Here is a 16,839-nt window from a genome sequence, read left to right as displayed (position 1 = left end):
TGTTTTGATTAGAAGTCTTCTAGTCTTTAACCCTTTACAAATTTTGCATGGACAATAACATTTTCCATTACCTTTTCTTTTCAAGTTAGACCACAATCTAGCAATTGTCTCCTTATTTTGTTGTTTGTTGATATTGTCTAACATGGTCTTTCTTCATAGGCAAGAAAATAGAAATTATCATCATTGAAAAAAACATCTTATTGAATTTAGATTTCTAGTTTGCTTATGGTACATCACACAACATGGAAAACAAGAAATACTCAATAAATAACAGGATTCATTGATCTAGTATTATCACAATCTGCACTTGGCCTTCAATATTTTCTCCTCCTAACACTGTTTATCCATTACCTGTCAAGTACAGAACTCTAAAACCTATGGCTATTAAAATACATAAGACAACATTTATAGCATCTTATAATCATCTGTTATAAAACCAAAGCACTTGGGAGTGATTCTTTTGTTTGTCACAATCCAGGAAAACGGTGTCTACTGGAGCCTTGAATAACTGACTAGAAAGATTTTTAATTCATTTTCTTTTTCCTTCTGATTTTTTCACTGTCACTTCCATCCTCCGAGTTAGATGCCCACTCCCTTTTCTTTTCTTCTTGTTTTTTCATACTCATTGTCATGCTTTGAATTATTTTTCTTTCTTGGTGACTCCTTACTACTCTCACTATTAGCTTCACTCTCAGAATTTGACGAACCTGATGAACTAGAAGAATCATCATTAGAGGTAGATTCATCTGAATTAGGAATAGACTTTTGATGCTGCATTACAAGCCTTGGCATATTCTTCAAATACTCACATAAACTCTCAGTGATACCACCAAGACCAATAGAAGTAAAGAAATTGATAGCAAATCGTGAATTTTTGGGATTTTCCTTTGGAGAAATTGAATCAAAAGACTCCTGCATTGTTGGATCATTCAACCTTTCATTAAGCAACAATATACCAAGCTGCTCTGCCAGCTCCTGCAAGAGAGTCTTTATAAAAATACGGGAAGAGGAAGTAGTATCTTCCTCTGTCAGATGTATATAAGCAAGACAATGCCATGGAAGAGCATCTATGCCAAGTAAGTGGGCCAAAAACTTTGCAACATTACGCAGTTTATTTGTTTCCAGTCTGTGTATCATAGAATATTGTTGTACAAAACACTTATCAAAAAATTCCTCATAAATTTTATTGATCATACAGAATCTTTGCCCAAGAAGACCATAATAACGAAGGTATGTTCTCTCTTGACCAGTTTCAAGCTTGATCTTTAGTAGCTTATGACCAGCTTCCTCAAAATCAGCACTTGACATGATTGTCAAATAAATTGAACATCTTAAATTGACCAAGTTTGTCTCTGTCTCATCCTGTATTCTCAGTGCTTCCTCACCTTCCTCATCATCATCATCATCATCATCATCTGAATCATCACCTGAATCATTCTCCCCTTCTGCTTTATCTGAAGAAGCATCTCCAAGGATATCTTTCTTCAATTTTTCATAGGTTGCCTCATGCTCTAAGAAATTAGGATCTGGCTTGAAAACATCCAAACCAACTTCTTGATCAAGTTCATCTTCTAGGAAAACTTCATGTGTTAACTGATCTGGACGCACAGCTGGACGACCCTTAAACTTAGCTTTGCGAATTGCAAAAAGGGCTTCAATTAGAAACTGTACTCGTTTGTTAATTTCCCCCTCATGGAGAATACCTCTAAATCTTTCAAAAATCCCATAGAGACCTTTGGGTGAAAGGTCTTGCAACAAAGAACCACATTCTTTCACAAACCCAACAACAACCTCTACACTGTCATCTGTGGGGTTCTCTAGTAAAAGGGTGAGAAGTTCCAAGGCAATGATCTCATGTGCAACTTGTTGATTCACTAAATGAGCTATGAATTTGGCTGTTGTTATCAACATGTGCTTTTCATTGTGTTTGTATGCCCTCTTAAGCTGCAAAATAATTCTTCGCAAAAGCAGATTGCCAACTTTAGGAAATTTTGTATTTACCACAACAACCAACGCAGCAAAAACATCTATAAATCCAGGGGATGTCATTTGGGATTTCATACAAGACCTACAAAATAGACCCCTCCCACGGATGAGATTCTCTGCAAACAACTCTGGAATGATGTTCTTGATGTTAGATGCATTTACCTTGTTTACTAACCCATTGATACTCTTCCGAAGGGCATCCCATGTCATGCGCTGGTATTCCACATTGCTCTTGTCTTCCACATCTTTCATCATTTGAGCCAACTTAAATGGGGGAATGTAAACACCCCCACTTCTTCCAACACCCTTCTCAGCTCCTCTTACAACACCTTTGCCATTCCCATTTTGAGATGGAGCAGACACAACACCAGAAGTTTTCACTTCCACTGCCTCTTTGTCCCTCTTGTTTCCACAAGCCCCTTTACCACTTAATTCATGCTTATTTCTGTACATAAACCCATCAAGAAGCATGAGTTTTTGCATATAAGCTCGCCCAAATATTTTACAGTTATTTTTCATCAAGATTCCCTCAGGAGCTGGCAGATCCCGCTTCCATACTTTAATTCTGCTTTCTCAAAGGACAATCCTAAAAATCCATGCATTGCAAACAATTTTTTACACCTTTGTTGGTTGTGGTGGCGTCACAGAGAGTTTACATCAATAAATGAAGAACATGCCAATGCTTTTAATGCAGCAGTAGAAGTCTATCTCTTATTCAATATCTCTAGTGAAACCCCCATGATCTTTTGTTGGAGTAGAATTCGTTATATTCTAGAAAGGGTCTTGTCCTTTGTTGATGGGATATTCTTCTACCTCAAGAAATAATTTTTCTTTTCTCCAATAAGAAGTGGAACTAAATGAAGATCTAGCACCATGAAATGAATCCTCAAAAAGATTACTATAGTTAGTTTTGGTAGATAATGATCTGGGTAAAATATTAATGTGGCTTTAGGAAACATTATGTACTAGCTTAGCATAGGAAACATTGTGTACTAGCTTAGCATACTCTAACAACTTTGGTGCGGCATGCTACATCCAATTAAGTCTCCATCAGTATCTCTATTGTGTTTATGGATTGGGATTCAATGTACTCTTTTTATACACAGATTTTACTTTCAACTGAGGAGGTTTGTATGTACTTACATGTCTTTCGAGTGTATCCCTATTTCAAGAATTTCTTCTATCAACAAATCGTTTGTTGTAAGTTGTATAAGTGGAAGATTGAACATGCCTTCCATGCTAGCCTTGTTGATACATTCAACACCATCTTTTGCAACAAATCTTTAGAACTCCACTATTTCATTGAAGAGTGAGTAGTAGGGACAATCTAGGACACTTACAGAGGTTTTGCAAGAGAGATAAATAGACCTAAATATTATGGCTTAATAATGATCAATAGGTAAACAGATAAGAAACTCTCAATATCAAAATGACTTTCTCAATTGTCTTTACTAGAAATGGATAGATCTGCTAATAATGGCTTTATGACTGTATGCCAACTTTAGACTCAATCCAAGAAGAGCTAGAACTAATATGTGATATCTAGATTTATGATCTCTATAATATAACAATCCCATAATTATGTTTCCACACATCTATACCACAACACAAACATCATGCTAGTGTTCAGCCATAGCAATTGATATCCTAGTTATAGAATGTGAAATATGCACATAACTATGAATAAATATTAAGAAAAAAAAAGAAAGATGCTTATTGCAAACATAAATGACTAATGGACAAGAATTGAATTCATTGTAGATAGTTTTGAATATAAAATTCACTTATTTGTGTGCATTTAATAACTCATGTACTTGTGGCCAACCATTTATCTCTTTCAAAAATTAAACACTTATTAATAACATTAAATGGCTGAGTAATTATGTTTTAATTGAAATTGAAAATAAAATATTTTATTTCAAGACAACTCACACTATTCCCTATCATATTTTAGACTCTCAATTTTGTTAGTAGTGGTTTGATGTCTTTGGAGCTGATCATTGCATTTCTTTAGTTATGTTTGCCAGTGTACTCCCAGCCTGTGCTAAAATAGGAGCTTTGGAACAGGGTATGGACATCCATCAAAGCATAAAAGATAGAGGAATTTTGTCAGATGTAGTTGCAACTGCTCTATTAGCATGTATGCAAAATGTGGAAGCATAGACAAGGCACGAGAACTGTTTGATGGATTGCCTCAAAGAAATGTGGTTTCCTAGACTGCAATGATTGTCGGATATGCACAAAATAGATTTGTTGAGAAGGCTTTAGAAACTTTCAAGCAAATGCAATCAGTAGGTGTAAAGCCAAATTCCACGACCATTGCTACTATCCTCCCTGCTTGTGCCAAAATGGGAGATTTGGAACAGGGTATGGACATTCATCGAAGCATAAAGGATAGAGGAATTTTGTCAGATGTTGTAGTTGCAACTGCCCTGGTAGACATGTATGCAAAATGTGGAAGCATAGACAAGACACGTGAACTATTTGATAGAATGCCTGAAAGAAATGTTGTCTCGTGGACTGCAACGATTACTGGATATGCATAAAATGGATTTGTCGAAAAGGCTTTAGACACTTTCAAGCAAATGAAATTGGAAGGCATAAAGCCAAATTCCACAACCTTTTCCAGCATCCTCCCTGCCTGTGCAAAAATGGGAGCTTTGGAACAGGGTATGGACATCCATCAAAGCATAACGGATAGAGGAATTTTGTTAGGTGTTGTACTTGCAAATGCCCTGCTTGACATGAATGCAAAATGTGGAAACATGGACAAGGCTCATGAATTGTTTGATCGATGCTGCAAAGAGATGTGATCTCATGTGAACAATCAACATGCACATATATGGGAGGAAGGGATTGCTTCTACAAAATTGAACGCTCACTCCTCAATCACAGTTCTATGGTTTTACGAGATTAAACTAGGGCAATTAACAACCACATGTATATTTTTTGCAACATGAAATTAAAAACTAGGGCAATTTGAATCTACCTCCTGTGCGAGATTGCAAGCAATGCCACAAATGCCTTCGGCGCGGGTTTGATGTTCTTGGGGGTTGAAGTCGCCATAGACGCCTACACGAGATTGCAATACACAAATGAATTCCCCTCTTCTTTTTTTTAAGTAATGGTCATTGTCGTCGGAATTACGGTGAACTCGAGCACTTTTTTGAAAAAAAGAAAATTCTCATTGCTAATGCCTTCTTCGTCGAAACCAAATGGGAAATTTTCATCAGAATTACGATGAATGCGGGCATTTTTTCAAAAAAAATCAAATTTGGCCATAATATACCTTCTCCATCGAAAACCTCAGTTGGAAATCTAGTCCAAATGTATTAGTGGGAGATCCTGAGGGCAGATTTCAAAGAACCCCAAAGAGACATAATCATTATGCTTAGTAGGGCCTTTATCAAGCCAGATTGCAAGCATTTTCATCCCTGGATGTTCCAATTCATGAGCACTATTTTAATAGGGAAACAATACTTTGATTGGCCACATATCCTCTCTGATAATATCTGCAAACAGATAAAAGAAGTCCAGCATACCCAAAAGTTCTTTTTCACATCATATGTTATTTGGGTAGCTGCTAGAGCTGGAAAATTTCCATGGCTACAGGTAGAAGGTCAACTGGGGGACGAGGAAGGACAAAAGAGGGTATGGGAGTATTATTCCCAACTCACTCTAGCCAATGAAAATGCTCATTTCAAGAGAGTTAATGATGCCTTCATTTTCCTAATAATAATCAAATTAATAGGAGACACAGGATATCGGATTAGCCTGGAGGCCATGGCCATCGTCCGAGAGTGGGCATGTTGGTTCATCCAAAACCCACACTCTACTTACATCAGGGTTAGTGGATTCACGGGGAACCCAATGTTGCTGCCCCAATATTGTAATGATAGGATAATTTTGCAGGAATATGTAAGGCAACTTGTAGGCCTCCAGTCACTTTTGTCATCAAAACATAAAGTAGGTATTGATTTCTCAGTACCTATTGAGAACTTTGCACATTCTAAGATACAAGTAGTAAAATTGGCAGAACAAAAGCTTCAAGATTTAAACTTGAAGGAATATGATCATGCTACGAAATTTTATGATCCCTACGGGAAAGTTAAACAAGCTATGCCTAAGGCATATGAGGGGCACAAGCCCAGCTTAGAGGACTTTTGGGCCAACCTGCAAGACAGTTTTGAGGTTAGAGAGAAGAGCTATAACAGGTTATCTGTGCCACAGGTAAGAGATTTCAGAATTGAGACTAACCTCCCTAAAGACCTTAGGGATGATGGGGACTTACTTGATCTAGCTTATAGGGAATCAAGGATAGATAAAAGGCCCCTCTCCCCAATAAAATGGTCTGCAAGTGAAGACACAAATATGGAAAAGGTCTCCCAAGTGGTCATCAACAGGACCAAGCAATGGTTACGCCATAGAGTAAGGCCCAACATCTCAAAGGAAAAACAGAAGGAATCCACTTCAGGGGTACCTTAGTCAAGGGGCCATAAGGAGTATGCTCGAAAGACAAGGTCAGCCTTGAGGCAAAATACATCCACCGATCCAGGTGAAGAAGTAAAACCTCAAGAAAGTACTGAGGGCTTACTCAAGAAACTCTAGGAAAAGATGAGTGAGTTTGAATTATTAAAGAAGGCAACGGACCTGGGAGTGACCGATGGATTGGGAGCGGTACCACTTGCCAAAGTTCTCCCACCGAGGACATCTATAGGGCACACTGAAGGAGAAGGTACCCAAGAGAAAGAAGAAAATATATAAATTACTGAGGAGATACCCACTCAGCCACCTTCAATAGATGCCACATAGGCTCCAGGAACTAGTGCCCCTGTACCACCACTAGTCAATATACTCGTAGGGCAGCCTGGAGTGCAAGGCTTCAGGTCTACCATTGAAGGAATGAAAGTTAGAAACATTGAGTTGGATTTGGATCAGGAGGAAGAAGACCTTGAGAAATAATGACCGTTGGAAGGTGAGCAAGAACAGGATGAGGCAGAAGACATATTGAATGAAAGACCGATTCGAACCCCTCAAGATCAAGAGGACCTTCTTAAGGATATAGCAGTCGGGTAAGGGGAAATAGAGGCAGGTGACGAAGAAATGGCATTTAATGAGGAGGTTAGTGGAAAGCTAGGAGAGTTACATAAGCAACAAGCTCTCCAAACTAATCTAGCTCGTCAAATTATACCACCTCAAGACCCCAGGCAAATGGAAGCAGAAGTAAGAGATGAAGCAGAGGAGCAAGCAGAGGTCCATATCATAACTACAGATATAGTGTCACATCAAGGTGACAGGAATGAAAATATACCATAATGGCTAGAGTTTACCTTTCAGAAGAAAAAGAGAAAAGCAAAGCTCCCTAAGGTCACTCTACAACAAGTAATCATCGAGGAGCCACCAAAGGTTAAGAAGCTGAAAACTGTTCATCGCCTATCGAAAAGTAGTTCCGATGAAGTGATTGCAGATGTGGCAGTTCCATCCCAGGCCAAGGGACAAGATTCTCCTAGATATCAGATATCCCAGATAAATTTGGGCAAACAAACCAAGTGGGGGGAGGTAGATACTTTGGAGTTAGCCATGAGAGTCATCAGAGGACGTGTAGAGAAGGAGCATACTTCCAACGTGGAACTCAAAGCACAACTAGGACAATATAAGAAGCTGCTAGTTGAAATGAAAAAACCCTTGGACTCATGCAGAACTGATGACCTGCCATCTACCTCATTCCTGCCAGAGGAAGAAGTAAAAGCGTTCATGGAGGTGAGACGGGTGGCCACTGCAGCCAAGTCATGGGCCCAAGTAAATGCAGCAGCCAAAATAAGATTATTTTTGCGAGATACTATAGAGATGTATCATAAGGCGGTACAAGTAGGTGGAGCTTTGGCTTCTTGTTCCACACAATGGGAATGAAAGTCGAACATTTTCACCAAACATTCCAAGTTTTGAAGAAGATATTGCAGCTAGGGGAAGAGATAGTAATGGAGGAAGACCTTTTAGGGGGTGACAGTTACGAAAACTTGCAGTCATATGTGTACATGTTGGAGCCGAAGATTGAAATTCTTCAGCAATATATCAAGGATATGACAGAGATTCGGGACCTCCTCCTCAGGGAAATTTTGTCATATGAGAGCTTTGTAAAAGATATGTTAGGACCCCTTAGCCTTAGATTAGCTGATACATGAATAATGGAGCAACCAAAAGTTTTGGATTGATGGGATGCATATGAGGCGCAACACCTTGGACCTTTGACCCAGTTTGATGTTGCCATCATGGATAGGTATACATATCTAATTACTCAATGTCAAGGGGTGGCAGGCACGGTGAAGGAGTTAGAGGAAGGAAAGAAGCATGCAGATGAATTTTTGAAGAAATATAAATTTAGAGTTAAACATGTAGCTGATCCTCTTGCTCAAGCAGTTGCATGCATAATAGATAATTATAGAGCTTTTCCCAAGGAATAAGAGATAAAGGCACAGTTGCTTAAAATAGCAAAGCTTTTTCATAGATCTTTAAACTTGTATTTTCAGCTACAGCTCCTACTGAAGCTCCAATTTTGATAGAAATTTTGTATGGCCATGAAAACGTGGCTCACCCAACATGGTCTTCGTAGTGCTCATGCAGTCTCTGTTTCGTAGTTGCTAAGTGGAGTTTCGAGGCAAAAACTTGCAAGTTAACTGCGACTCCTAGTTTTAGTTCTTAATTTAGGGTAGGTTTATTTCCTAGATCATAGGGTAGAGAACTTCTATAAATTGAGAAGTTGGATTCATTTGTAAGGATCCCAAATTGATGATTTGTGGCCTACTTAGAGATTTTAGAATATTTTGCATATTGTTAAGAAGTTTGAGTTATTTTTGTTATACATTCATTGAGATTAATATGAGAAGTAGCTTGTAGATTACCTGATCTACGTTCATATTCTACCAAATTGTTCTGTGTAATTTGGTAACGTCTATTATTTGGAGTTAGCAACATGGTTTAATTTTTTTGTCTATCACTTTATGAATCATATTGTGCACGTCAGTGGTGTATGAGAATTATTGTGATAGGCCATATTGTTGATGATTTTATTTCCATAGATTTGCGAAATTGATGATTTTGCAGGTTTTCTGGAGGTTCATTGGTGAATGCTAACTTGGATAATATTTGATAATTGCTTGGATTGCAGGGAACTAATTGAGTAGTTCATTAAGTTGTTATTATATTGGTGTTTATTGTTATTTCCTTGTTTCCCTTTACGCTTCACATTTTATTTCCTAGAGAATCTTAAACCATAAAAATACAAAAAGAAAGGAAGTGCAGTTATCCATAATCAGCGAGATCTAGTCTTACCAGTAGGCCCGTTGACAGGTACAACCATATCAACTGTTGGGCTGCCCATCACCATTGAGACCTGGCTATAGAGACCTTGGAGTAGTGATTTTTCCCAAACTTGTTACTTTTCAGGAGAGGTGGTGAGTGTTCACATTGGCCACCTGACTGTTGGTGGGTGTGTCAAAATAGTCGTCAATAGAAACTGGCACTAGAAGGAGGGCCTAGACTAGTCCCCTCATTGGTTAACCACATAAGGTACTTCCAGGAGACGAATTGATGCCCTTTACCCAACCTAACCTCAACAACGAGCAAGACGACATTCTTACCCAACTATACGACTTTTCTTGGGACAACACAAGAAATTATAATGATTGGTTACAAATGCGACAAGTCTTGGACATCGAGAGACAAAAGGCTATATGTATAGAAGCAGAGATACAAAGACAACTCAATCCTCAGGTGAACCCACAAGAAAATCCACAACCACCTCCTCAACCAGAAAATTGAGGTACTAAGCTAGATCGTATATCATCTTTCTCTCCCAAGAGATTCCACTGAGTCCTTAGGAGTGGTTCTTCATCATCTGACTTAGTAGAGTTAGGACCTGCCACTAGGAGAAAGAAGAAAAAGCTAAGAAACAACCCTCAACAACCTCACTAGTATAGTCATCCATACTCAACATAGGAGATCAACTAATTCCTAGTCCTCAGCCTATCGCTGCACCTTTTGTGACTCAACGTCCACCGACACCACCTTCAATGGCCTAGTTCAACCAAGACACCACACCACTAGGCACCATACTAGGGGGTATACATGACCTACCAAGAAACTCGGACAAATTTGGCAGCAAATTTTATTATTTAGGGGGACGAACAGCTGATGAACATATTGAAGCATTCAAAGATGCAGTTGTTCGTAATCATATTGAACACCAAGATGTAGTATGTAGACTCTTGCCATATTCACTTGGGGAGAATGAATACAATTGGTACTTAACCTTACCTACAAATTCTATCACAGGTTGGTACCTCTTGGAGAAGGCCTTCTTTGATCAATTCCGAGTGTACGTAGACCCCGAGACATTATACCACTAGTTCGCTTCTCTTAAGAAATCGCCAAATGAGCCATTAACAACTTTTAATGCTAGCTTCCAAAGGGCATTCAAGAGGCTACAAGCCCCTTACCAGGTAGCGCCTAACATAGCCATCAAATCATATCTAAGATCTATTGACCCTTGGTTTGCTATGTTTATTAAGAAGAGTGTTCCTCAAGATCAAAGGGACACCTTGGCAAAAGTCTTCACATTAGCAATTAGCATGAATCATGTGTTGAATCAAACCCCGGGAGGGATCAGATATAATTTACTTATAGGGGTGAATCAAGGAAACTACAATCAACTCCCAGGTGTACCCTTGTCTCTACCTGTAGGTGCCCCAACAATGAATACCATGACAATCTATGCACCCCAACCTCAGGCGAATCAACAGTTTGCTGCTCAAGCATCGACTTGGCAAAATGGTACCAATACCGCCCCCACTCAAACACAATATGTTGGTCAAGCGCAAGTCAGAAATCAATAATTTGACAATACTAATTTAGGGAACCAACCTCCAACTATGGCACCCAAGAATAAAGGATCTCATATTTCCACTAAAGTAGAAGCCTTAAAGAAAATGATCTCACAGGTTACTTTAGACTTGAGCCAGCTAAAGATGAATCCTCTAGGAGGGTATAATAAATCCCAACCATATAATAATCAACAGAACTACAATAAAAAGAATCAAAATCCAAGGTACAACAACAAACATTATAGGGAGTGGAATACGGGTCCGAATAACGGTGGGGTGAACCATGATCACCCGGATGCATGAGATAAACCAAACCACACACAAAGTGTTAACCTTGCTGATATGAATTTGCTAACAAATTGGTGCAGGTTGCATGACATAGCTGTGCATTCTGAGGTTAATTATGCTCAGTTCGAGAAAATCATAAGAATTGCTCAAGCTGACTCTCATCCCAAAGGTTGTTCCAATGATGAACCTGATAAGGTTAATACTACCATGTTGGTCGGTACTTTCATGTGTAGAGAATTTCAGGTTGAAGCTGAAGGTGAACCATGTGTCTACGATGCTTAGGCCTTTCAGACCAGGAATAATTACAATCTTAGGAGTCAACGCAAAGCTCCATTAACGGAGCCACCTCCCCCGATGGGTGGGTTCGTACCTCTTGACGCTAATGCAAGCAACAATCCTCGCCCTCCTCAGGTTTTCCAAGGAACACGCCCTAGACAAGTTCAAGGGCAATATTATGTTCTGAAAGGATCATTTGACATTACTAAGGAGATGGAAAGGACTGCCACCACTATGTCCTTAATGGAAGTATTGAGATATTTCCCTGAACAGAAGAGGGCTCTCCTTAGAAAGTTGGAATTATTAGAAACACAGAGTAATGAGGTTAAGATGATAGACCTTAATGAATTCAAAGCTAATGCCAATAGTGATGCAATAGAAAATCCACCATTTTTACTGAGTTTGAGGATATGTGGAAAGAATTTACATAACTGTTTGGTATATTCAGGAGCTTCAGGAAACGTAATGCCCTACTCTATATGTCAACAACTCAGACTTCAACCAATACGTGCAAATAGTAAGGTGGTGCAACTAGACAAAATTGAGGTTAATGTCATCGAAGAATTGAAAGATGTATACATCCAATTAGGTGATGATCCCCAAATATCTCGTTATATTGACATTCAAGCAGTGGATATTCTAGAAGTTTATGGGATGCTCCTTAGTAGGGATTGTTCCAAGATGTTGGGAGGATATTTCTCAACTTGTTTTACGTACTTATGGCTTCCATGGAAAGGAGTAAGCAACCAGATCCGAATTGATAGCGAGCCTAAATTGAAGAACTTAGTCACAGATTATGGTGCTCTCAATGAAGTGGCGTTTGCTGAAGTAAGTCCAAGAGTTTACAGGGTCAATGAGATTCTTACTTTCTCTGCACCAGCTCCTCTTCAATTATTTCAAGCAGACAAGACCGCATATAGAAGGCGGGTCAAAGAGTTTGCTACAGCAGTACAACAAGGAATGTGTTTGTTGGGAGACAATATGAAGATACAAGAGTTGTTGCTTCCGAAATGGTGTTAGATACATCATGAGGAGCACTCAGAAGTTTCGTGTATCCCATGTCAGAATGAGATTACGAAGTTGATGAGTCTGGTTCCATACGAAGAAGATGATCATACCATCAATATGGAGGAAGTTCAAGGTCTAATTTGTGAAGGATTAGAGCCCCAAACAATTGACCCTGTAGAGAAGACTACCTTACCTAAAGAATACAACCATGAGATTCTTGCAATTGAGATTGTTAAAAATGAAGAGGAAGATATTTCTCTTGAGCACCAAGAAGAAACACAATCTCAACTTCAACTTCAATTGGAATAGGTTTTTCCTAACACTACTGAAGTGTTTATGCAACCTAAAATTGAACAACCTCAATTGTCACAAGACCTCGAGTTTGAGAAGCAGCAATCCCCTCCGGAAGCTAACCTGATCATTGACCCAAAGGTGAAAAATGTGAAGAGACCAAAAGATGAAATATGGTTTTTAAAGTTTGATGGGTCAAGATCCAAGCAAGGCAGTGGAGCAGGCATAGAGTTAATGAACCCAAAAGGGAAAACCCTTTTAGCTTCTTACCGACTCCAATTCCCTTGTACTAATAACATGACAGAGTACAAGGCCCTAGTTAGAGGATTATTGTTTGCTCATAAGAAGGGGGCAAAGTGTTTGAAGGTGCAAGGAGATTCTGAGCTGGTGGTTAAACAAGTGAGAAGCCAATATGCGTACCATGATAAAAGGTTAGCAACGTATTGGAATAGAGTGTGGGATCTGATTGAGGATTTTGATGCTTTCGATATTCAACTGGTACCTAGGAAAGTAAACGGAATACCTGATGCGCTAGCCGTAGCTGCCGGTACATTAGAACCAGTAAGCCAATCCCCTTTAAAGAAGTTCTATGTGGAATTAATCTCTATACCTATTGCACCTAATAATATCAAACACTTCCAAGTCTTTCAGGATGATACCCACATTCTAGCCTTTCTTGCCAATTCAAGAGCTTTTGAAGATCAAATTATTGATGAGGAAGACAAATCGGATGATCTTAATATCGAAGGTAATGTTGATATTTTGGATTTACCAACTAATGTTATTCCTAAAGGGATGGTCACCCTGGAGAGACTTTTTGATTCAGACCCTAGAGTAAAGGAGAGACTAACAACATATTCAGATGTCAGAAAGTATGAACCCCATAATATTGTCTATATTGGGAAGATTTGCACTCAAAATGAAAGAGAAAAACTGATACAGATCTTGAAAGAGTTCATTGATGTAATAGCATGGGGGTATGAAGATTTAAAGACATTCGATGCAAAAATGATCACCCATGTGATTCCCCTAAAAACTAACATAAAGTCGTTCCGACAAAAACAACGTCCAGTCAATGCGCTAATAGAACCCTTGATTTTCAAGGAAGTACAAAAGTTACTTTCCACTAAGATTATATTTCCGGTATGACATTCTACTTGGGTTGCTAATTTGGTACCAGTGTGGAAAAAAAATGGAGAAATATAGCTTTGTGTGGACTTTTGCAATCTCAACAAAGCCTCCGAGAAAGATAATTACGTGCTCCCTTCTTTGGATGAAGTACTACAAATAGTAAATGGTTCGCAAATGATGTCATTTTTAGATGGTTATTCAGGATATAACCAGGTATTGGTGAACTATGAGGATCATATGAAGATAGCGTTTACAATGAAATGGGGAACATATGCATACAAAAGAATGCCATTCGGGTTGATTAATGCTGGGGCAACCTTCCAACGAGCGATGGATACGGGTTTTAAGGAACTGATTGGAAAATGCATCATTATTTATATGGACGATTTGACGACATTTTCCAAGGTCAGAGAAGACCACCCAAACCACCTTCAAAAGGTATTGGAGAGATGTCGGAGATATGGGATTTCCCTTAACCCCAAGAAATGTGTGTTTGGAGTGGCTGAAGGAAAGCTACTTGGCCACGTAATCTCTGAGAGGGGGATATTTATAGACCCAGATCGGGTAGAAGCATTATTGAAGTTACAAATGCCCGACAATAAAAAGGAGATGAGATCTTTCTTTGGGAAGATCAATTTTGTTAGAAAGTTTATTACTGGGTTTGCAGAAATAGTCAAGCCATTGAATGAAATGATGAAGAAGGATGCTAAGGTCGAATGGACAACTGAAGCAAAAGAGGCTTTTGCCCAGATCAAGAAATCCATCACCGAAGCTCTTGTGCTAACTAGCCCTGATTACATGTTGTCATTTTACATATATTTTTTTGCTTCGCTACACTGAGGAGCGACTGTTTTGATGCAGAGGCAAGTAGGGGATGAGAAGCCTATTGCATTTATGAGCTCTCCTTTCAAAAGTGTTGAGGTTAGATATTCTTCTCTTGAAAAACATGCCTTTGCATTGGTAAGAGTAGTCAAGAAGTTTAGGCATTACATCTTGGGGAGTAAAATTTATGTGATTGTCCCTGACCAAGCAGTGAAGTCACTACTCATGCAGTCTGAACTAGGAGAATGTCGAGGGAAATGGATGGCAATATTGCAAGAATTTGACTTAGAGATGCATCCAATGAAGTTAGTCCGAGGCCAAGGATTGTCTCAGGCCATGGCGACCGACATCCCTCAAATCCAATGCCAACAATATACGTTGAAGTCATTCACTCAGGACCCCTGGTACATGGATTTGGTATTTATATTACTGAATAATAGGTGTCCTGAGGGGTTGATAACCACGCAAAGATGAGCATCAAGGCTCAAAAGTGCCAATTATATGATCAATAATTTGACACTCCATAGAAAAAATTATGAAGGTATCTACCTTCGGTGCATAATATGATTGAGGAATTTCACAGGAAATATGGTACAGGTCATGGGTTAGCGAATGCCACTACACATCAAATCTTGAAGGTTGGATATTATTGGCCTAGCATATTTAAGGATACTCATGAGCATGTTCGTCACTGCCATACGTGCCAAATTGCAACCTCTAGAGAAAGAAATCCCACTATGCCTCTCCAACCAGTGTTCGAGGTAAGACCTTTTGCTCAATGGGCACTAGATTTCGTAGGTATTATTAATCCTAACTCATTTGTAGGACATAAGTTTATTCTTACTGTGACGGATTATTGTACTCGGTGGACATAAGCCATTGCATGCCGGAATGCTACTACTAAGGTGGTCTTGAAATTTATTGAAGAGCATATCATCACCAGGTTCAATATGCCGTTCGCTCTTGTATGTGACAATGGTCCCGCTTTTACTTCTGCACAGTTGATGCAATGGTCATACGAGTATAAAGTGATATTAAAATTTTCATCCAACTATTACCCGCAAGGTAATGGAGTAGCTGAATCCATGAACAAGAACATTCTAGATGTCATCCAGAAGCTACTTGAGAAAAACCCCAGGGATTGGCATAATCAATTGAGATACGCCTTATGGGCTGATCGAACCAGAGTAAAAGCCACCTTGGGAACTTCTCCATATTACCTTGCCTACAACCAGACCCCTGTCTTCCCAATCAACTTACAAATACCGGTCCACCAATTAATGAAAGAACTTGAAATTGAGGATCAGGTAGAGGTTTGCCTCTTACATTTATTAAGACTTGATGAAAAAAGGATTAATACTCTACAACACTTTGCCAAGCACCAAGCCATTGTTAAGCAATGGTTTGATAAAAGGGCCAAGGTGAAATCTTTTCGGATCTCTGATCTAGTCTGCTATGGGACAAGGCCAGGGAGAAGAAAGGTGATCATCACAAGTTTGAAAGGTTGTGGTTAGGTCCTTACCAAATAGCTGAAATTTTACGCGAGAACACTTTTAGGTTAAGCTCTTTGACTGGAGAATTGGTACCATTGCTCGTCAATGGTCAGTTCCTCAAGCATTACTTTGATTAAATCCTCAATGAAGCTTGACTTGTTGTATATAGTAGTTAGTTGTTTTCTTTTTATTTTGCTTCATTTTTTTGGGCGTTGTTGCTTGTTTCCCTTTTGTTTTTTCTTGTTTGTTTGTTTTTGTTCGTTGAGTCGGGATATACATATTTTGTTCCCAAAGATTCTGAAAGGAAGGTATCCTTTGCATAAAATCTTGCAAAATTCTGAGAGACTTCGACTCTCTGCTATTTACGACTTCATTGTCATTTGGTTAATTTTGAAACTTTTGTCTATACTCGCTCAAAGTGGTATATAATCGTTTAAATATGATTTGAGTTTTGACTTTCAATTGGAAAAGGCTAGCTTGATAAACTCAACACTAACATCACATTAAGGTACATCAAAAAGTTTTGTAAGATATCAGATAAACTAGTTTTCAAGTGAAAAATACGAAGTCAAGGTGTTTCATATTATCCATCGTGGCTCCCAACCCAGTTTTAGAACTTCAATGTTTGAAAGTTGCTTAAAAGGTTATTGAAGAAAGAAGTCATT

General features: G+C 38.9%; 1 protein-coding gene across 1 annotated transcript; it reads right to left on the bottom strand.

The window, feature by feature from the left end:
- Positions 1-579: 579 nt before the first annotated feature.
- Positions 580-2,283, bottom strand: LOC131876519 (uncharacterized; the record flags this gene model as incomplete). The annotated part of the gene is made up of 1 exon (XM_059221942.1): positions 580-2,283. A coding segment is annotated over one exon (1,704 nt), but the record flags the coding sequence as incomplete, so codon positions are not given.
- Between the last annotated feature and the right edge of the window lie 14,556 nt (positions 2,284-16,839).

This window comes from Cryptomeria japonica, chromosome 6, assembly GCF_030272615.1.
Source record: "Cryptomeria japonica chromosome 6, Sugi_1.0, whole genome shotgun sequence".
In the NCBI taxonomy this organism is placed as follows: Eukaryota; Viridiplantae; Streptophyta; class Pinopsida; order Cupressales; family Cupressaceae; genus Cryptomeria; species Cryptomeria japonica.
Note: the sequence above shows the minus strand (reverse complement) of the source record. Positions and strands in the feature narration are given on the sequence as shown.